The 20,567-nt window shown below is 47.9% G+C and overlaps 1 protein-coding gene across 1 annotated transcript in view; it reads right to left on the minus strand.

Annotated features, from left to right (window-relative positions):
* The window catches only part of DUSP29 (dual specificity phosphatase 29), a 35,879-nt gene that overhangs the window by 1,283 nt on the left and 14,029 nt on the right, over positions 1–20,567 (minus strand). The window contains exon 3 of the mRNA XM_035022352.1: positions 8,115–8,335. Within this exon, the coding sequence (XP_034878243.1) occupies positions 8,115–8,335 (221 nt within the window). The remainder of the gene's footprint in view (positions 1–8,114; positions 8,336–20,567) is intronic.

Raw genomic sequence — 20,567 nt, forward strand, 5'->3', positions numbered from 1 at the left:
ACTGAGGGCAGGGAGGGTTTCGGAGAAGGGCGTAGGCCTTTGGAATGCCGGGGCCCGGTGACCCACTCTGCCGGAGGAATGCCGTGGGGAGTTGCCTTCCCCGAATCTCTCTTAGCCCAAACAGCCGCCCTGTGATCTAAGAGACGTGTGCATTGTCCCTTAGGCTATGTTTAGTAGCACACGCAGATTAGCATATCTTATCTTTCCTGTAAACCCTCCCAGTTTCAGTAAGACTCCTTGTCACACATCACGTGCTTGAGAAACATAAGGATTTGTGATTCTCCTGAAGGACCAATAAAAGCGGGAGCAAAGAAGAGCAAAGGGTCTTCGTCTCTGAGTGTTGACCCCCTTGCCTTCTCCTCTCTGTCACGGCAAAGTTTGGAGTCATCTTTCATCCGTCGGTACAGGGATTGCTGGCCATTCCGGGCAAACAATGCGTTCTTTCAATAATGTACCATGAAAAGGGTCAACAATTGGAAGATCAACATAACTTAGGGAACCAATATTTTCCAAAGGACCAAAGTGGGATATCACGAAATCATGCATGGGTAAAAAAATCCATTCAAAGTGCAAGACAGACCAATGGATTTCCATATAACAGAAGATCTGTGAAGTTTCGGGATATGGTTTCAGATGCCACAACACAGCTAGCCTTTATAAAAAGATTACTTGTCAAGTTCTAGTGTACTATTAAAGAAGAATATCCACAATTATCTGAAAAGGCTATTAAAATAACTCTCCCTAAAAAAATAAAAATAAAAATAACCCTCCTTTCTCCAACTACATATCTGAATGAGGCTGGATTTTCTTCATATACTTCAACCAAAACAACATATCGCAACAGACTGATGCAGAAGCTAATATGAGAACCCAACTGAATTCTAATAGGCCTAACACTGAAGAGATTTGCAAACAATGTAAAATAATGCCGCTCTTCTCCCTAGCTTTCTTTTAGAAAATACTTTTTTTCACAAAAGCATGTTATTATTTTTTTAATGCTTTTTTTTTTTTTTAAAGATTTTATTTATTTATTTGAGAGAGAGAATGAGAGACAGAGAGCATGAGAGGGAGAAAGGTCAGAGGGAGAAGCAGACTCCCCGCCGAGCAGGGAGCCCGATGCGGGACTCGATCCAGGGACTCCAGGATCATGACCTGAGCCGAAGGCAGTCGCCCAACCAACTGAGCCACCCAGGCGCCCCAAGCATGTTATTATTTTAACATGCAAGGGGTTTTTAAATTTTAAACAAATATTTTTAAGGTTTTCAGTTTTTATTCCTAACAGGGTAAATATTGATAAATATAACCTACACAAACAAAAGCTCCTTGAAGACTTCAATACTTTTTTAAGAGTGTCAAAGGGTTCTGAGACTAAGAAGTTTGAGAACCAGAGATCTAGAAGAATCTCCGCAAACAAAAAGTCTCCCTTTGGACACTACCATGGCGTCAGCTGGGCCCAGCTGAGAAGCCACAAATGGGAAACAGCTTATGCATCCTTCAGGTCTGCTCTAGAGCTCACATGGTACATCCATGTGCTTGATCTCACCTTATCCTTCACAGAACCTTCCAGCTTCATTATCATCATCCCTGTTTTACAGATGGGAAACGGGCTCAGAGTGGTGAAATGCCATACCAGAGGTCACCCAAAAAGCAGGTGCCGGAAATAGTTTAAAGCACCTCGTTATCGAGACCTTTCTGTGTGCCGCCCACCGGCCTCTGGGCTCTGCGGACAGAGAAAGTAGTAAGATTAAGCTCTCCGCCTGTCCCCACCACTGCCATCCCAGTGGCTGCCCTCTCCTGTCGTTGTGGGATAGCTCGGCTGGGGCAGTTTGAGCCGTGTGACTTGTGACCCCAGGCATGTCTCTATTCCTCAGTCTCGGGCCTGAAGCTCAGAAGGATGACCAGGAAGACTTAGGGACATCACTGGGCTTGTGGAACATCAGCAGGATGGGAGAACTGCTTGCTAAAGAACATTTCTGCACGGGTGTGGCCCCCTCGTGTCCTTCTCACCCTCACCCCCTCACCTGTGCCCAGGGACCATGCCCAGGACAATGGTGATGGTCAGCAGCCCAGGCAGCGTGAGGAATCCAAGAGGCCCCGACCACCAGGCCCAGGGTTTCTCTCTCCCCGCCCCCTGCTGGCGAGGCCTGCACACCTTGCCCGGCAGTAAGGACTCCATTTTGGTTTCTCCACACACACATTGCTGCCACAGAGAGGTGCTTCATAAGGAACTGTTCATTTGATCACGATTCGTTTTCATGAATCCCCACAAGCTAACCAGGGGGCCCTCAATCCACCCGCCATGTTGCTGAGCTACAAGAATGTGACTACACCACTTTTTCCTTGTGCACATGGGCTAGAAAGGAAGGCAAGAAGCAGGGCCGGCTTCTTTATTGCTGGGTCGGGTCTGGGGGAGGCTGGCCCTGGCTCTTGCGTGGCATGACTATGCTCCCGGACTGGAACATACCTCTGGCATCCTAATCCTCACAGACTGTTCCAGAGGCTGCCTGGCCTCTTGCCAGCTCTGCTGATAACTTAAAGCGTTTCTTCCTCTCCTGGCAAAAAGGGTAATTCTTTCTGTCATGACTAAATGCTTGAAACAGACGAAAGCTGTAGTTCATTAAGTCTTTTGGGAGCCTGAAGTCTGTTAAGTGGGAGGAGGGGAGGGGAGAAAAAGGGCGAAGGGAGATGGAGGGGGTTGGAGGAGAAAGGGGGAAGGGAGGGAAGGGCGCGCTCGGCTCCAGCAGAAGCTCCTGGAGCTGAATTTTGGTTTTACAAAAGCAGCATTAATGCTGGCAGCCCCGTGAGCTTGGTAGGTCTCCCTCAGGTAAAGGGTGTGTCTCGGCAACCCCAGGGAGCTGCTCCCTCTCTGCTCTGAGGCTCTGCTAAGCACCACCCTTGGGACCCGTCATCGGGTGGTGAGAAGGCTCCCAGGAGGGTTCAGAAGACAAGGGCAAGGAAGGCTGCGTCGGCCCTGCTCCCGGCATGGCCCATGGCGGAGCCGCCGGGAGGCTCTCTGGTAGACACCAGCCAGGGTTAGGGCAGCTGGGTCGGGGTTGGCATTTCCTAGCTCAGTGGCTCTCACCTTGCGCCCCCCCCCAGCACACAACAGTTCGCGGCTTACATGTCCAGAGCCTCCCCCAACCCCTGAACCTGCCAACTACATAGTCAATCGGCACAACACACGGATGGGGTAGATACAATTATCATCCCCATTTTACGGAGGACATGAAGGGCCAAGAAGTGATCCGCCCAATTTGCACAACTGGGAAGTGGCAGGACTGTGATTCCCACCCAGGCTACCTGGTAGCAGATTCGGGGCTCTTCGATGCCATGTGGTATCACAAGTGCGTGTATAACAGACAAGAGTTCCACAGGGTAACACGAACTTTTACTACAGGCAATAATACATGCTGATATTTTCAATTCTTTTCGAATCCATTCATTTTCTTTTTTTTTTTTTTTTAAGATTTTATTTATGTATTTGACAGAGAGAGACACAGCGAGAGAGGGAACACAAGCAGGGGGAGTGGGAGAGGGAGAAGCAGGCTCTCCGCGGAGCAGGGAGCCCGATGTGGGGCTCGATCCCAGGACCCTGGGATCATGACCTGAGCCGAAGGCAGACACTTAACGACTGAGCCACCCAGGCACCCCCCATTCATTTTCTTAAAAGAAATGCTGGTTGCATCCACTAAATTGATTTTTATGTTGCACGGATAGGTCCCAATCTATGTTTCAACAACGGTGATTTCAATGAAATAATTGCCCTTAGCCTTTACCAAAAGGTGAATTCCCGCAATGTTATAAAGAAAACCCATATGCAGAATCTCTGCTCCTCCCCAGTTGCACATTTTCCCTGGTGACCAAAAGACAGGCCTCTGTCACTCAGATCAGATATAGAGGCCAAGCCTGTTACCCACCAACCCCCACCCTCAACTCAATCCCACCCCCAGCAGGTATGTACTCTCATAAGCAACCTCCTTCCTTGGTTTTGGAGGGATGCTCTTTGCCTGTCTCTCACTCACCTACCTTCCTCAGCAGCCTGCAAAGGCAGAGCTCACACTTCTCCCAAACAGTTCTGGGTCTGTGGGAAGGCGTCAGAAGAAGGGTGCGTGTTGTGTTTTGAGCGGCCAGGGGGCAGGCCTATGTGTGCTGCAGTGGGGCAGGGGACCCTTCAAATACCCTGAAGACCTGGTCTGGTTAAAGCTTAGAAGCACCAGAGAGCCAAGCTCGGCTTGAAAGCGGACTGCATGTCTTTGTCCATACCTGCCTTGTCCACAATAGATTTTAAGATGGCTTTAAAAGCAGGCTATGGCCCGTTTAAGAAAAAGAAAAAAAGAACAAAAGGAGAGTGGCGATACGAACATCTGATCTCCAGAGCCTCACAGTATCCGCTCCGGGATTTCTCACATTAAAACCACACGACTTCACCTCTGAGGATGTCATGCCAGGAGCAGTGAAGGCCGTCCAAATGGGGTTTCCGGGGCAGTGTCTTGTCAGTACTTCTCTCTCCGCTGATGAATGACACGTTCAGTTGTTTCAGATCTTATAACCAGCTGGAGTGCCTCACCTTTCACGGTTTTTGGTGACCTCTTATACAGGAAAGTCACCAGATGTTCAAAACAAGGGCAAAGGACTCTTCTGAGAGGCCTGGGTGACAGAAGGCATTCCTGCTGGCCTCTGATTAGCTCTGTGACCCTGGGCACATCACTTGGCTTCTCTGGGCCTCTGTTTCCCCAGCTCTAAGGGCCGGACACTGGACTGGCTTATTTCTGAGATTTTTCAAGCGTGACCACCGTTGTCTAGGGAGTTCTTTCGGAAGGAATGGGTCAGGGTAGGACAGGGGTAGGAGGGGGTCGCACAGGCCACAGGTACAGCTTTACAGCCCCACGAGGAAGGCTTTTCGGCGAGAGTAGACAAGACTGGATGCGAGGGGAGCCTGGGTGGCTCAGTTGGTTAAGCGACTGCCTTCGGCTCAGGTCATGATCCTGGAGTCCCGGGATCGAGTCCCGCATCGGGCTTCCTGCTCGGCGGGGAGTCTGCTTCTCCCTCTGATCCTCCTCCCTCTCATGCTCTCTCTCATTCTCTCTCTCGCAAATAAATAAATAAAATCTTAAAAAAAAAAAAAAAGACTGGATGCGAGGGGCAGCAGTGGGAAACACTGCACACTTGGCTGAAACTAGCCAAGGAAGAACAGGAAAGACAAGAGAGGGGAGAGAGAGAGGGGCCTTGCCTTCTGGCCAGACTGCGCATCAACATCTCTTACATCAAGAGTGTAATAAGGAACATGTGAGGGAGCCTGGCTCCAGTATGCCGTGGTAGTGTCCCCTAGACGCCCGACGAACGACTAGACACCCCACGCTGCCCATGCCTGTGGCAGGGAGGCTGAGCACCCCCCCCCCCCAGTGGATGGAGTCCGTGACGATGCCGTCGCTGACTAATGAGCGTTTTACTTCATTACCCTGATGACTCGGCATCGGTTACAAACACACAGCCCCTGGATTTCTTTTGTTTGGCCTTTGCAGCATTTTAAGAAATTTTCAAGGTGTTGCCAACACTTAAAAACTGGGCAATTTCACATTAAAATCCAGATTGAAGACTTTTCCTGAAAAATCAGATCGACCACATTCGCCCTGAGTCTCACAGGTCACGTGTTGGCTGAGACCGAGCAGCAGCGCCCCCTTTGGGGACTATTTGGGGCTCTCCACGCCGCTACGAGCACGCCCGCCCCAGCGCCCACGCGTTCCACGGAGCCAGCGTTATTTGCTTACGTTCCCTGCCGGGTTCTGCGGGGTTCGCATTTCGATTTGAGCCGCAGACTTGAGGATATTCAAGTGCAAAGGCGCTGAGAAGGGACCCCAGTCTCCCACCTGGCCGTGGGGTCATGTCCTGCTCCCCTTACCCGGACAACTGGTCTAGTCCCACAGCCCTGCCCACCGATTCTGTCCCCTGCACATTCTCTGACCTGAGCATATACTTTTCTCTCTTGACCCTTTCTTTTCTTTGCTGGGAGTTTTCGCACCTATGACCTACTGGTCAGGACCCACTCCAGCCTGACATCTCCTCATCAGCGCTCTGTGATCTGCCCAGGCCTACATATGACTTTTGAGCCCCATTCTTTCCTAATTCAGCAGAGCGGGGAAGACTCTAAAATGGTGTACCAGGAACTGAAAACAAGCTGTCATGTGAGTCTACTAGTTCAAAGTTGGAATGTCTTTTTTCCTTTTTTTTTTTCTTTTGGGATTGGAAACTTTATTATTATGATGCACACATGCTAGCGTGGTTATGTGTTTCATGGTGCACGACCTCTCTTTATCAAACACATCTGAGAACCCGCTGTGCACCAGGTTCCACGCGAAGTGCTCTATGTGGGTTACTGCTGATCCTCATTAGAACCCTCCAAGGTAAATATTTTCATCACCAGATTGAGAAAGAAGGCTTAGCGAAATCACATTGTTAGTAAGTTGTAAGGTGTGAAACCCCACCCTGTCTTCTCCAAAGCCTGCCAAACCCCTTCCATTAAGAGAAAGTTTGGAGATACAGTAATGACAAAAGAGTACATTAAACAGAAACCGAAGGATTGGGCTGTGGCAGCTTTTTGTTTTTTCTTGTCAAATATGTTTTCAGTTAACTTCAAATAATCTGAGGCAAATTTTATCTCATGTTGATGAGTCAGAGTCCAGTTGCTTTTTGATACTGCTTAGAAACCCAGAATGTGCATAATGCAAAAGATGGTCAATAAATAGTCTCATAAAAGCATGACTTTGAACTAAGGCTTCCCCTAATAGAAGCCCTTCAGCTCTGTGAGGTTTTTTTTCACTGTGACCTTGCTTTCTGAACCAAAATAAAAACAAACTGTTGGTGCCTAGCTGTGGGGCCAGGACCGCTGTGGGATGGCCATCAAGGTCTGGGACTTGGCCTGGGCCCAGCTGCAGACCGCAAGTTCCTGAAGCAGGTCAGTCCGCCGGTCACTGAGCCTCGTAATCCCAGCCTCTTGTGGCAAGAAAGGCTTTCAGTAACTGGACACCCTGAATTATGCGATGGCCCTGTAAAGGGGTATGAAATGTGGGCCTAAAGTCAGAGCACAGATTAGGGAGTATGAAATGTGGGCCTCTATGAAATGTCCCTGAAACACCCCCTTGCAGCAATAACTGCATATTGTTTTACCCCAATGCAGACCTAAGCCAGGCCCTTCTCTCCAAAAGAGCCTTTTAGCCTTTACCTGGATTAGACCAGCTAAAACTACATTTTGAGTGCAAGGACTAGCACTGTGATTTTAAAAATGGATAATTAGGGGTGCCTCCGTGGCTCAGTCGTTAAGTGTCTGCCTTTGGCTCAGGTCATGATCCCAGGGTCCTGGGATCGAGCCCTGCATCGGGCTCTCTGCTCTGCGGGAAGCCTGCTTCTCCCTCTCCCACTCCTCCTGCTTGTGTTCCCTCTCTTGCTGTGTCTCTGTCAAATAAATAAATAAAATCTTTAAAAATAATAAAATAAAAATGGAAAATTAACCTTGGGAAACTTGGACATCATGGGTGCAAAACTCAGATTCTCAAATACAGGTCACCATTTAGAGGGTTAGGTTGTCAGCTTTCTATAAGAGGCCTCACTAGACTGTGTGTTGGGGGAGGAGGAAGGATGGGGGGGCTGCGGGCTCAGTTGGTTGGCAGGAGGTTTTGAAGTCTCTCCAAGTCAGCTCCCCAAAGGTTTTCTGGCATCGAAGCCCCTAGCTATTAGGTTTGGGCCCAGGCACATTTGGCGTCTGGGCTGTAGTCCCAGCTTTGAGGGCATCCAGACGTCCCTGCTGTTCCAAGATCGCTGCTGAGCCTTAGGGAATTGGGATTCAGGCCGAAGGCCTTTCCTCCGAACCCCCCCGATCCCGATTCCCCACAGCGGCAATCAAGGCGCGAACCCCACCAGCAGCACGCTCAGTGTGGCTCCCGGCCTCCTGGGCCTCAGACAGTCCCAACTCAATCACTCGCAACCCCTGCAGAGCCCGCTTTGAGAGCGCGCAGATCCCGCCTCCAGCCAAGGTGAGGGGCGGGCCTTCGTGGGGCGCGGGGGCGGGGCCGCAGGCGGGTTTGTTGGGGTCGAACTACCAAGGGTGGCGGGTCTCTTACTGTGGTCCCGGCTGAGCGCCGCGTCGATGAAAGCGGCTGCTGGGTAGAAGAAGACGCTGAGGTCGAAGGTGGGCAGGTCGTCGGCCTCAACGCCGTGGTATTCGATGGCCATGTCGCGGTAGTAGTCGGGCCCCGTGTCCACGTTCCAGCGGCCGTGAGCCGCGTTCAGCACGTGCGTGAAGCCCGCCTTCTGCAGCCCGAAGCGGTCCAGCGCCGTCGCCCTGGGCACAGGGGGAGAGGCTGGTTGGCTGCGTGGCGCCTTGGCCTGGGCGTGGGGGATACGCTGGGCTGCCCATGGGTTTCTGCCATCAATTCCAAAGTAAGGTCTAGTCACTGAAACGAAGGACTTCCCTCGTCCAAAGCCCTGCTCTAACTGACCCCTTGGCTGCATGTTCCTGGTTCTGCCCCTTCGAGAAGGGAGAGAATAAAGGGTGGGGTAGGTGAGCTAGTCATTGGTCCGTTCACTCTTTCATCATTCACCAAATACAGAAGAGATGGTGCTACCCCAATGCTTATAGCAGCAAAGTCCACAAGAGCCAAACTATGGGAAAAGCCTAGATGTCCATCAACAGATGAATGGATAAAGAAGATGTGGTATATATATATATACACAATGGAATATTATGTAGTCATAAAAAAATGAACTCTTGCCATTTGCAGCGATGTGGATGGAACTAGAGGGTATTTTTTTTTTTTAAGATTTTTATTTATTTATTTGACAGAGAAAGACAGCAAGAGAGGGAACACAAGCAGGGGGAGTGGGAGAGGGAGAAGCCGGCTTCCCGCTGAGCAGGTAGCCCGACATAGGGCTCCATCCCTGGGATCATGACATGAGCCGAAGGCAGGTGCTTAACGACTGAGCCACCCAAGTGCCCAGAACTAGAAGGTATTATGCTAAGCGAAATAAGTCAATCAGAGAAAGACAATTATCATATGATCTCACTGATATGTGGAATTTGAGAAACAAGGCAGAGGATCATAGGGGAAGGGAGGGAAAAATGAAACAAGAGGAAACCAGAGAGGGAGACAAACCATAAGAGACTCTTAATCTCAGGAAACAAACTGAGGGTTGCTGGAGTGGGGGTGGGGATGGGGTGACTGGGTGATAGACATTGGGGAGGGTATGTGCTATGGTGAATTGTATAAGACTGATGAATCACAGACCTGTATCCCTGAAACAAATAATACATTATATGTTAATTTAAAAAAAAAGAAGACTTGGTACTAGACACTATGCACTGTCACCTGCTAAATCCCTTAAAAGGCCACCAGAATAACCTATTCATCTCAGCTTTACAGCAGGCCTCTCCTCTGAACCTTCCAGATGTTATAGGGTTTGGTGGGTTGGGACTCAAATGAATGATTTAAGATGCTGTTTCCATGCAAGGAATTGATTGGGATTGGGCAAAATTCTTGACATTGATGTCCACAGGGGTTGTGAACACAGTATAGAACTCTGGCTTTGATAGGTGAATCATTGCCTAGTTGGGTAAAGCATTTTTCTGAGACAGGTATTTGAGCTGTCTATTGTTTGAGTTGATTTCAGGAAGTTCCTGGAGCCAACTGTGATTTTTCTGATTTATAGCCTTATCTTTCTAGGCAAGAATTTCCAGGAACAAAGAATAAAGTCATTTGAAGTAGGTGGCCTTGGAATATAGGGCAGAGGTAGGCTGTCAGAAGCAGCAGGAGTTATTTATGTCTAGAGGGGCCAGGGAAGACCTTCAGGGGAGAGAGCCCTTTGAGTTTGCCTTACTACAAATGTCAGCACTTGGTGATGGAGGGGAAGAAGGAGGCAAGGGCAAGGAAGTAGCACAGCCCAAGGGGTGGAGGCTGGAGATAATGAAGGCCTTTCAGGAAATGTTTATTATTTCCTGTAATCAATCATTTATCACAAATAATGATTTAGAATCTCTTGTGTGCCAGGCACTGTCCTGGGTGCTGATGATGCAGCAGTGAACAGGTTAGTCAAGGTCCCGCGGGAAGCATAGATTCTCATGGGGAGAGCAAATAAACAACACAAGAATAAACAAGATAATTTCAGACAGCGGTATGAGCTGCGCCGAATGGCTGTGGTCCTGCTTTAGGTAAGGTGTTGGGGGAAGGCCTTGCTGGGAGGTAGTATTTGAGCTAAGACTGGGGGGTGAGGAGCTAGGCAGGGGCAGAGCAGGAGGAAAAACGTCTCATCCAGGCTGAGGATACAGCAAGTGCTAAGAAGAGAATGCAAACACACGTGGCTCTAGTAGCAAGGAGGATAGTAGTACAAGAGCAGATGGGAGAGGTAGGCAGGGCCGGGTCAAGGTGGACCCCGTAGGCCATCGGGAAGAGCTTGCATTTTACTGTCAGTGTGGTGGAACGCCCCCTGCTACGGAGGGTTTTAAGGAAGGGGTAAGCATTGTTTACTTTTTAAACAATCAGTCTGGAGATGTGTGGACATGGACTGGAGAGGGGGAAAAAATGGAAGCAGGGAGCTCTGTTGGAGGCTGTTGGAGTTGTACAGCCAAGAGAGGAAGGTGGACGGAGGAGGTGGGGTCACAGCAGGACTTGCTGATGGACTGGGGAGGGGGCAGGGAGGAGTAAGCTGGTTTGGCCGGAGCATAGGATGTGAGAGGAGAGGAGAGAAAGGTCTGGAAAGGGAGTGTGGGGTTGGATCGTGGAAGTGCTTGGATCTGTATCTGGGGGGCTCAAGGACAGCTTTTGATAGTGTTTGAGGAGGGGTGATCCTAACTAGGTTTTAAGATGACATCTCCCCTCAACAGCACAAAGACCGGTTCTACAGCTCAGGAAAGAGATGACAAGGGTCTGGAACCATAACAGTGAGAGGCCAGAGGTAGCATCGTGCTCCAGCTGAGGGCTTATCTCAAGGTCACTGATAAAGGATGTAGACAGAGGCACCATATCGAATGCCAACATTGATCAATACCTTGGGCCAAAAGGAGCCTTGCAGCAAGAAACATATGCCATGGCCCCTTGGCCAAGGGCCCCTCATCTTCGCTGTTTTCCTGGAGCTTTTTCTTGGTCATGAGGAACCACGATAGAGTCCAGTGTTTGGGAAAGGGAGACCCAAACACAGGCATCGAGCTTTTCGAAACATTTGCAGACAGCCCATTGGAACTGAGCCACGGGATGGTGGAGGGTTCCCCCAAGCCCCCCAGCTGGCCTATGGCGCTGCCATCCTGACTATGGATGGACTACATTCTGCTTTCCATTTTTCCTCAGAAAGACCTGTTTCATTTTTCTTCTTGTCCCAAAGTATGTATACAACAAACATTTTGCTTTTGGGACATAGATCTGCACTCAATTAAAGCCTCCACTAATGCAGCCCATCTTGCTGAGTAGCAATCAACCTCACTTTGACGTTGAGCTCAGTGGAAAAATTAAAATTAACTGTCCTTGACAGGAAGTTCCTCCCCACCATAAAGACTGTTATCTCTGGGTTCAGCAACTGGGTTTCAACATAAGCAAATGGCAGTTTGAATAAATAGCAATTTGCACTTTACTGCTGTTGGGGTCAAGGATCAGGGTAGATATGTGACAAGACTCGTTGCCTGACACCTTCACAATCAGCCCACAGAGCTGGTTTTAGCTGTGTCTGAGGGCAAGTAAAGGACTCCTGGGGAGGATCAGACCTGGTGGATGTCTGAGGCCCTCTGCAGGTTTTCGGGGGCCCTGTGGCGGTCTGAGCCAGGCAAGGGAGGTGGTGTCCTTACATACCGCTCTGGGGATTTCCCTCTAGCTTGACACTCAGAGTCCAGTTGAGAGCTCAAAAGAGTATCCATGGCAGAATGGGGATCTACAAATAGAGAAACTCTTAGAACTCTTGGTACATAGCGGCTGTGATGCAGGCAGGTCCCCAACTGACCCAAATGCCTGGCTCAGCGATTCCTGGGAGTGGGATGGGTCAGAGGGGGCTCCCTAGCCCTGTATTGTGGTTTTCTTAAATGTTAGGGCCGCCCGCTTAGATATGTTATGTGGGAAAGAGACTAAGAAATGTGCTTCTGCTGAGTAGAAAAGCTCCGGAGAAAAACAAACTTAGAAATTTACCTCTAGAACCTAGGTGACGCAGGAGCCTTAGTTTCTGGATATTTAATAATAATAATAATAATAATATCCTAATGTAAGCAATTTGTTTAAAGAATAATATGTCATCAAAATATGTCATCTAATTATAAAAATAACACATGCTCAGTGCAGAATGTGAAAAACATATTCCCCCCCAGACACACAAAAATTTTCTACCCCCTAAAGTCTATTTGCTTTTTGGTGTAAGATTCCCCAGTTGCTTTTCTATGCATAGATTTATAAATTTTATATAGAGATTTGTTTTGGGGTATGACACCATATGTAAATTTCAAAAACTGTGACATGGTGATATATTGTAAATGTCTTCCTCTGTCAACGTATAGGCTTCAGTAGCTGCACGTTGTTCCATTCTGTAGAGAAATCTCAATTTTACCTCACCCAGCTCCTATTTTTGGACATTTGTCTCCTTTCCCTCTCACTCTGGCTCTATCTCTATCTCTCTCCTGAAGGGAGAGTGGCGGGTATTATAAGAAACACTATAAATGAACAACTTTGCTGGATTTCTTTGGGCACATTTCTGATTATGTTCTTAGGAGATACTTTTTTTTATTTTTTAAGTGGAATTGCTGGGTCAATGGGTATGAGCATTTTTAACATGTTTGATATGTGTTACTAAATTATCCTCCAGAAAGCTTGCTCATTTTACTTTCTGATTTTTATTCTTTGCTAATTTCATAGGCACAAAAAAAAGATGGCTCATTTTCATTCCTTTTAACAATGAGGTTGGACATTTTCTCACACGTTTGTTGGACTTGTGCAGTTTACTTTTGAAGAACGTTGCCATATCTCTGTTTTTGGCCCAATTCCCTTTATCTCCTCTCCCTGTGAAACCTCTGGCCTGGCTCTGGATTCTTACTCTAGATTGGACGGCCAGGGAAATGACTTCCTTCTGGCATGGACCAGTTTCCTCATTCAGAGACCTCCCTTCCCTTCCTCCTTACCTGGCCTGGCCCAGCCTCCTTCCAGCCCCTCTGAAGTTCCTCCAGGAAGCTTGTTTCAACCCACCACCCTTGAGGAATTGTGAATAAGAGCACTCTTGGTGAAGCAGTCTCCTTGGGCAGCACTCCTGACATTCCACTTCTCCAGACCTCTCGGTGCCCTCCGGACTCCCAGCCCGAAGACCTCAGCATCTGCTCGAAAGCCCGTTTTCCACAGGTGTAGGCTCTTGAGCAGAGGGGAGGAGGGACTCGCATGTCTCCATCTACACAAGCCCTCCCCAAGCTCCCTTGCGGTGGGAAACCAGCTGCTCCCACGTTGCCAGGATTCTGCACTGGGCACTGAAGAAAGGCCGCTAATGATCGGGCGGTTCTCCACACCCTTGTGTCTGGGAGGACCCACGGATTTCCTGCCCCTGACTGTAATCTGGCACCCTGTTCCTTCTGGTGTGTCTGACGCTTGTGGGCGTCATTTCCTGGGCATGACCCTGATGGGGACCCTCTCCTTTGGAGTCTTCACCATACCTACCCCTTGCAGGTAGATTTCAAAACAGTGGGCACATTTTGAGCTTTTGATCTCCATCAATTCACCTGCTATGAAAGGGGAATTCCCTGGCTTTCTAGTTTCTTGGGTGTTCTTGTTACTTGCTGACGATGAAGCTGTTTGCTTTTGAGGCCCCTCAGAGCACACGGGGCTGACAGGTGCAATGTGTAAGCTTACACACTGCTGCATGAGCTAGAACAGCTGAACCTCTGGGACCTTCAGTTTTCTTTCTCTGTTAAACAGAACCAATTACTCTGGCGGCACTTTCCTTACAAGATGCTTGTAAAGGGAAGGACGCAATACTCTAGTTTCTTTGAAAGGTTAAAAGAAAAATTCAAGGGAGAAAAGCAGTAGAAAGATGTACAACAAAATGTTATCGGTGGCTATCCCTGGGTAAGGGGATTATGGAGAGTTTGTCTTCTTTTCATTTGTAAATTTCCTTAATGAATATGTCAGATACTCACTTAATAAGTAAGCGTATGCCATGATTTTATTGATGTTTTCCTTAGTTCTCGGGAGACACTGGCTACTCAAAGATATAAGGTGGCCCCAGCGTTTTTAACTCTTGTTAGAAACCTCTTCATCATCTGCCCCAGGGATGGAGGCTGAGAGGAGAAAGAATATTCGGAGGGAGGCCTGGAACTGAGAAATGATGTTGCATTAATAACTAGACTAGGCAGGGCGCCTGGGTGGCTCAGTTGGTTAAGCGACTGCTTTCGGCTCAGGTCATGATCCTGGAGTCCCGGGATCGAGTCCCGCATCGGGCTCTCTGCTCGGCAGGGAGTCTGCTTCTCCCTCTGACCCTCCTCCCTCTCATGCTCTCTGTCTCTCATTCTCTCTGTCTCAAATAAATAAATAAAATCTTTAAAAAAAAAAAATAACTAGACTAGGCATTTGGCTATGCGTGAAAGAAGTGGTTGATGTTGCTTGAGGCTCTCACTGAGAAGCTGGAAAGGCCCAGCCTGGTCCTCCCCAGTTCACTCTGCCCATGACTAGTCCCCGGTTGTATCCAAGTCACCTTTGGTACTTGGAGGTTCAGAATCCAGGTTTTCTAGTTCTTTCCGTTAACATTCAGCTCGTTAAGTTGTGAACCTTGGCTGTACTTTCACTGCATCCTAAAGCAGCCATGGCCCACCCTGGAGAAGCCGGTCAAGGGTTAGCTCTGCTTGGTGCCTGAAGGCTGAATTAGTTCCTTCTTTTGGTGGGGAGAGGGTGAGGCTGTCCGGGCGAACGGTGAGAGGCCCTCTTCATAGGCCGAGGGTCGTGTCAGCCGGCTGATCTGCTTTCACCTCACTTTCCAGCCTCCCCGACTACAGGCCAGGCCTGGAGATGCCTCTGCTTTTGAGGCTGTTGGTCTGGCTGGGAGGAGAAAAGCAGAAAGGGCAAGATAGCAACTTGAAAGCGTGCTCAGGCTGAGTAGGGATGGCCACAGGGAGGAGTCCGGCTTTATGGGGAAGGGCAGCTGGCTGTTGATGACCCCCAAAAGCCAGACCTTGGAGGCAACTGTATTCTAATAAAAATGGAGAGCTGCTTACCAGCCCCGCCGCTCAGGCGGCAGAGCAACTTAGCACCGTGGTGTTGGCTCACAGGGATGCTGACGTGGGGAGGGAGAAGAGCGATTTCTCAATTTTCCTGCTTCAGCCAAGCCTATGGGAGGCTGTCCTGCCTGGGAATTTGCAATCACTTCGGCAGTAGCCAGGATATTTCCCCTCCTGCTGACTGCAGGGGGAAAAAAAAGAAAAAAGAAAAAAGATTTTGCTAAGCAAATGAAAGATGTGAATAAGATTAAAGGGAGAATATTTAAATTACAGAAACTTAGTGCTTTCAAGCATACTCAAGCACTTTTGAAGTACCCATTTAGGGACTGCTGATTGATAAGAGGTGATGAATTATTCTTATCTCATCATTGACGCCAGTCCCTGGCTCTCTGGAGGGCAACACTTGGTTAACCTAATTTGAATCTAATTTGAATGACTTGAAAGTAATAAAACAAGTATGTGCTTGAACCTAATAAAGCCTAATTTATTTAAGAGCACATTTCTTCAAGAATTTCATTTTAGAGCTGGAAGGGACCTTTGGAATCATCCCTTTATTTTACAAATAAAGAAACTGAGTCCCAGAACAGGAAAGTGTTGTGCTATAGGGACACACATAATGAGCCCCCTCACGGGGGGGCTTGAACTCTGCGCCCTGAATCCCCTTTGAGGCCTTGTGCTCTACCCCAGACCCCCCACCAGTCTCTGGGAGATGGGTGGGGAGAGGGTGGCTGTGCCTTGAGCCAGCCAGAATGACTTCCTGGTGAGCATACCTGATCGGTGGCCAGTTAGCCTGGCCCAGCCCCTTCCACTGACCCAGCCACTCAGCACTAACCAGATCTCCCTCCTGTCTGTAGCTTCTTCTCCCCAGGCCGCAGTGGTGGTGTCAACTCTGCCCACCCTGGGCTGGTAAGCAGTGGGGACTTGGAGTCACCCGGCACTCCACTTGGTGAATCCCTTGGGAATAAGCTGAGACTGAGAAAATGCTCTAGAAGTTCTGAAATCCACAGGCCCATAGGGTTTTGGTGTGGCACTGCCTCCTTAGGCCACGTGGGTTCGTGAAAGGCCAGGATAGTATCTGTGGGGGCGGTTGGTGCACGAGCCAGAGAAAGCCCCATTAGGAGGCACCTTCCTTCCAACCTGACACCTTGGGTTCGTGATAACATCTCATGGGAGAAATTTGACCAGGGGTGTTTTCTGTCTCAAGGCTGCCCTCAGCACAGAAGGACCCTTCATGGCAGAGCACAATGACTGTTCTTTGCCTACTTCTCACACTGGGAGTTGAATTTCGAGAACCTGCGTGATCTGTAGTTCACACTTACTGGGTGTGCCACTCACTGTGCTGAGTGGGAGATGTATTAACTCACTGGATCCGTATCTTATAGGTAAAGAAACACAATCTCAGAAAGCACGAGTGACTTGCCCAAGGCCACGTGGAGACCAGTGTTTGACCCGGCACGGTGGCTTTGGAGCAGAGGCTTAGCCATTCTGCCTCTCTCCATAAAGAAGCCCTGGAGGGGCATATAGGGAGGCCCTTGAGGGGAGAGGAAGGAGAAAAAGTGAGCTGCTTCCTTAGGCTAAGTCTGGTCCCCAGAAGTCCCCTAAGACTTCTTAGGCTAAGTCTGGTCCCAGGCATCACTGGTTTAGGCCAGAGGTTCTGGCTACCCCAGGATATCCATCCTCACTCTTAGATCCTGACCACCCTAACTTCCAGAGCCTCACTACTCGCCTTTCAAAAATCTTCGGTGCTTTTAAGGGAAGGAAAAATTCAACCTAAATGCAAGTGTCAAATTAAAACCGAGGCTTCGTGCACGAGGAGCCAGCGGCGAGCTTCTTGCTGCTGCCTTGGGCAACACCTACAAAGAGACCAAGAAACAGAGGCAGCCCTGCGGGCTCTCAGCAGGGTTTTAACCTCCATGTGGTTGCACTGGCAGCAGAATTAACTGCTCTCTCAAGAAGCATTTGTGAGTCTCTTTACCCTGTAAGTGTGTCGGGGAGGGACCCTGAGCAGGGATGAGGACAAGCACCGTGCCATGCTGACTTTAGCCCCCTGCCCCCGCTGTGTACGCAGGTCACACACACTGACTGTGGAGCCTGCCCAGACCGGGCGTGTGTGTGTGTGTGTGTGTGTGTGTGTTCTGGGGCTCGACCAGGCGGTGCTGGAATGAATTGAAAGAGCAGTGACATTTCCTTGATTGAAGGAAGCAAGATTGTAGTCAGATGTCAAGGAGGTGAGCATATCTTACTGCATCACACCCTGTTGTCTGGCAGTCTATTAACTAGAATTTGTCTGTCCTGTTCAGACCCTCCGTGGCTTCCTGAAAAGAGTCCTTGGCCGGCATTCAGCCTTTCACAAGCTGGCCCTGACCTACCTTCCCATGTTTCTTTCTCACTAACTAACAATAATGGTAATACTTGTATTTGCCTATACAAAATGTTCTTATATTCCGTATTTCTCTGGATCCTCTTAGTAATCATTTTTCGAGATGAGGCCATAGGCGCAGAGAGGTGAAAGGACCTGCCCAAAGCCGCTACACCCGGAGTAGACTGTGGCCGTGGTAGACTATGCGTTACCCTTTGGAATAGTTGCTGCCCCTGCCTAGGGACAGGTTACACTTTCCTGCCCTAATAACATGAGGGTTTGGCTTGGACTTGCTTTGGCCACTGAAATAATGTGGACATTAAGTGGCACATGTCACTTCTGAGTCCGCTTGTGATTTTCCATGCCCCTTCTCTCTACCAGAAGACAGGCACTATCCCAGGTAGGGCTGCTCTGTCAGCCTGGATCCTGAGTCCTGGAGGGACACGTACGTCGAGCAGAGTTAGAGCTAGCCCACCCTGGACATGTCACGTGCATGAGAAATGACCCACTGCTGTGGTAGGCCACCAAGCTGTTGGGGTCACCTGTTGCTGCAGCATGGCTAAATCTGAGCTGACCACGTGGTGGTCAAACGTGGCTCGGTTCTAGACCTCCTGAGAGTGCAGCTCTACCACGTTTATCCCCTGTGTTCCAGACAAACCACCCTGCTTATTCTCACCTCCGTTCATTTCTTCATCCTGCGGTCTCTGCCCAGAACTCCGTTGAAGTCCTACCCATCTTCCGGAGTCATGCTTGGAATTCACCTCTTCTGTGACGCTTCCTCAGAATCGTAATACTGCCAAACACTGAGCAGCATTTACTTATTATGTGCCTAGCAAACTCTACTTGTTTTAATTCATCTCATCTTCACCCATGAAATAAGCCCTATCTCTGCTGCCATAGAAGGTGAAGAGAGGTAAAACAAATAGTCTAAGATCACAGAATTGGTGATTGGCAGAGCCAAGACTCGAACCCCACACTCCTTCTACTCCACTACCCATTCTCCTTCTGTTCCCTGTTACATTTCTACACATCCCTTCTCCTCAGCTATAACAGTGCTTTACCTGATTGACCACATTTTCTAGATCTGAGTTTAGGTATAAATTCCGCCATTTACTGGTGGTATGACCTCGGGCTGATCACTTAATTTCTCTGAGCCTCAATTTCCTCTTTGTATCCCCCACAGCACCTAGTAAGGTGCCTAGTAAATACTGACTGACTGAGCAAATGGATGAACTCTCTGAGCCCTAGTTTGCCCATTTGTAAAATGAGTGTAATAATGGAACCTCCTTCATTGGGTTGACTAGCACAGGGCAGGGTACATGGTAAGATGTATATGATACAATGTGGCTGTTATTATTATTAGCTGTAGGAAATGTAAATGTAGCATATAACATACAGAGAAAAACTCTACTTCTCACTGTGGGGTTTGGGAAAATCTAGCTCCATGGCAGAAGTGATTTGAGTGGTCATTATAGAGGCCTAATAGAATCTGGACACAGAGATGAGGTGAAGGGCAGGGCATCTTAGGCAAAGGGAACAGCATAGATAAAGACACAGAGAGGGGCGCCTGGGTGGCTCAGTCGTTAAGCGTTTGCCTTCGGCTCAGGTCATGATGCCAGGGTCCTGGGATCGAGTCCCACATCGGGCTCCCTGCTCGGCAGGAAGCCTGCTTCTCGCTCTCCCACTCCCCCTGCTTGTGTTCCTGCTCTCGCTATCTCTCTCTCTGTCAAATAAATAAATAAAATCTTAAAAAAAAAAAAAAGACACAGAGACAGTGTGAGTCTTAAAATCTTAATCCTCCTTCCCCCAGTTATACCATTATTAGGGTCAGATCTAAGGAAATAATCCTAAATATGAAAAGATTTTATGCATAAAGATGGCCACTGCAGTATTTATGAAGGTGAGAACATGGAAATAACTGGTAAGTCCAACAATAGGGAAGTGGTTAAATAAATGACCTTATATCTACCTGATATATTATTATCTGATATATAGCATTATATTATAATTAAATGTATGAGAAGTATATAGTAAGGAAAAAGTTTATGAATGATGCTATGTGGGGAAAAAAGATAAAATGAATAATCAGTATGGTTACAACTATATAAAAGCAAGTTTTAAAATCAAAATAATAAATAAATAAATAAATAAAATACACAGAAAGTCTAGGAGGAAATATTAATAGGAGTGGCTTCAGAGAATGGGGTTTGGTGACAGCTCTGAGAGATTTAAGTTTTCTTCCTTACATTAATCTCTATTACTAGAGCTAGCCTTTAATGAGCACTCACTATGTACTAGGCACTGCACTAATATTTTACATATACTATCTCACTTAATCCATACAACCCAGTGAGGAAGGTCCTCTTGTTAACCTACTACAAATAGAGAACCTAAGACTTCTATATTTATACAATAACCATGTAATTACTTGTATAATAGGAAAACCAAATATTTACTGCATTTATGTAATACTTTATAACTAAGAGATAAGAGATTCAGATTCCTCCCCCCCCCCTTTTTTTTGTGCTACTTCAGGGATAAAATACACATCATTCTGCATGTTTCCTTATGTACTGATACCCTTATTTTGGTAAATTACATTTCTTAAAGTGATACTGGGGTCAAAGTATATGTGTACCTTTTTTAAATTTTGAACTCATTTTAGAGTTACAGAAAAGGTATAAAAATAGTAGAGATTATTTGGCAATAAAAAAGAATAAAATACTGGCACATGGTACAACTTGGATGAACCTTGAAAACATTATGCTAAGTGAAAGAAGCCAGACACAAAAGTCATACATTCTGATTCCATTTATATGAAATGCCCAGAATAAGTAAATCTATAGAACAGAAAGCAGATGGGTGGTTGCGTGGGTAAGAAGATGGGGAATGGAGAACTTTGAGGTGGTTTCCTTTTGAGGTGAGGAAAATGCTTTCTTTCTTTCTTTCTTTTCTTTCTTTCTTTCTTTCTTTCTTTCTTTCTTTCTTTCTTTCTTT

The sequence above is a fragment of the Mirounga leonina genome, unplaced genomic scaffold, assembly GCF_011800145.1.
Source record: "Mirounga leonina isolate KUSES-001 unplaced genomic scaffold, KU_Mleo_1.0 Mir_114, whole genome shotgun sequence".
NCBI classification, from domain to species: domain Eukaryota; kingdom Metazoa; phylum Chordata; class Mammalia; order Carnivora; family Phocidae; genus Mirounga; species Mirounga leonina.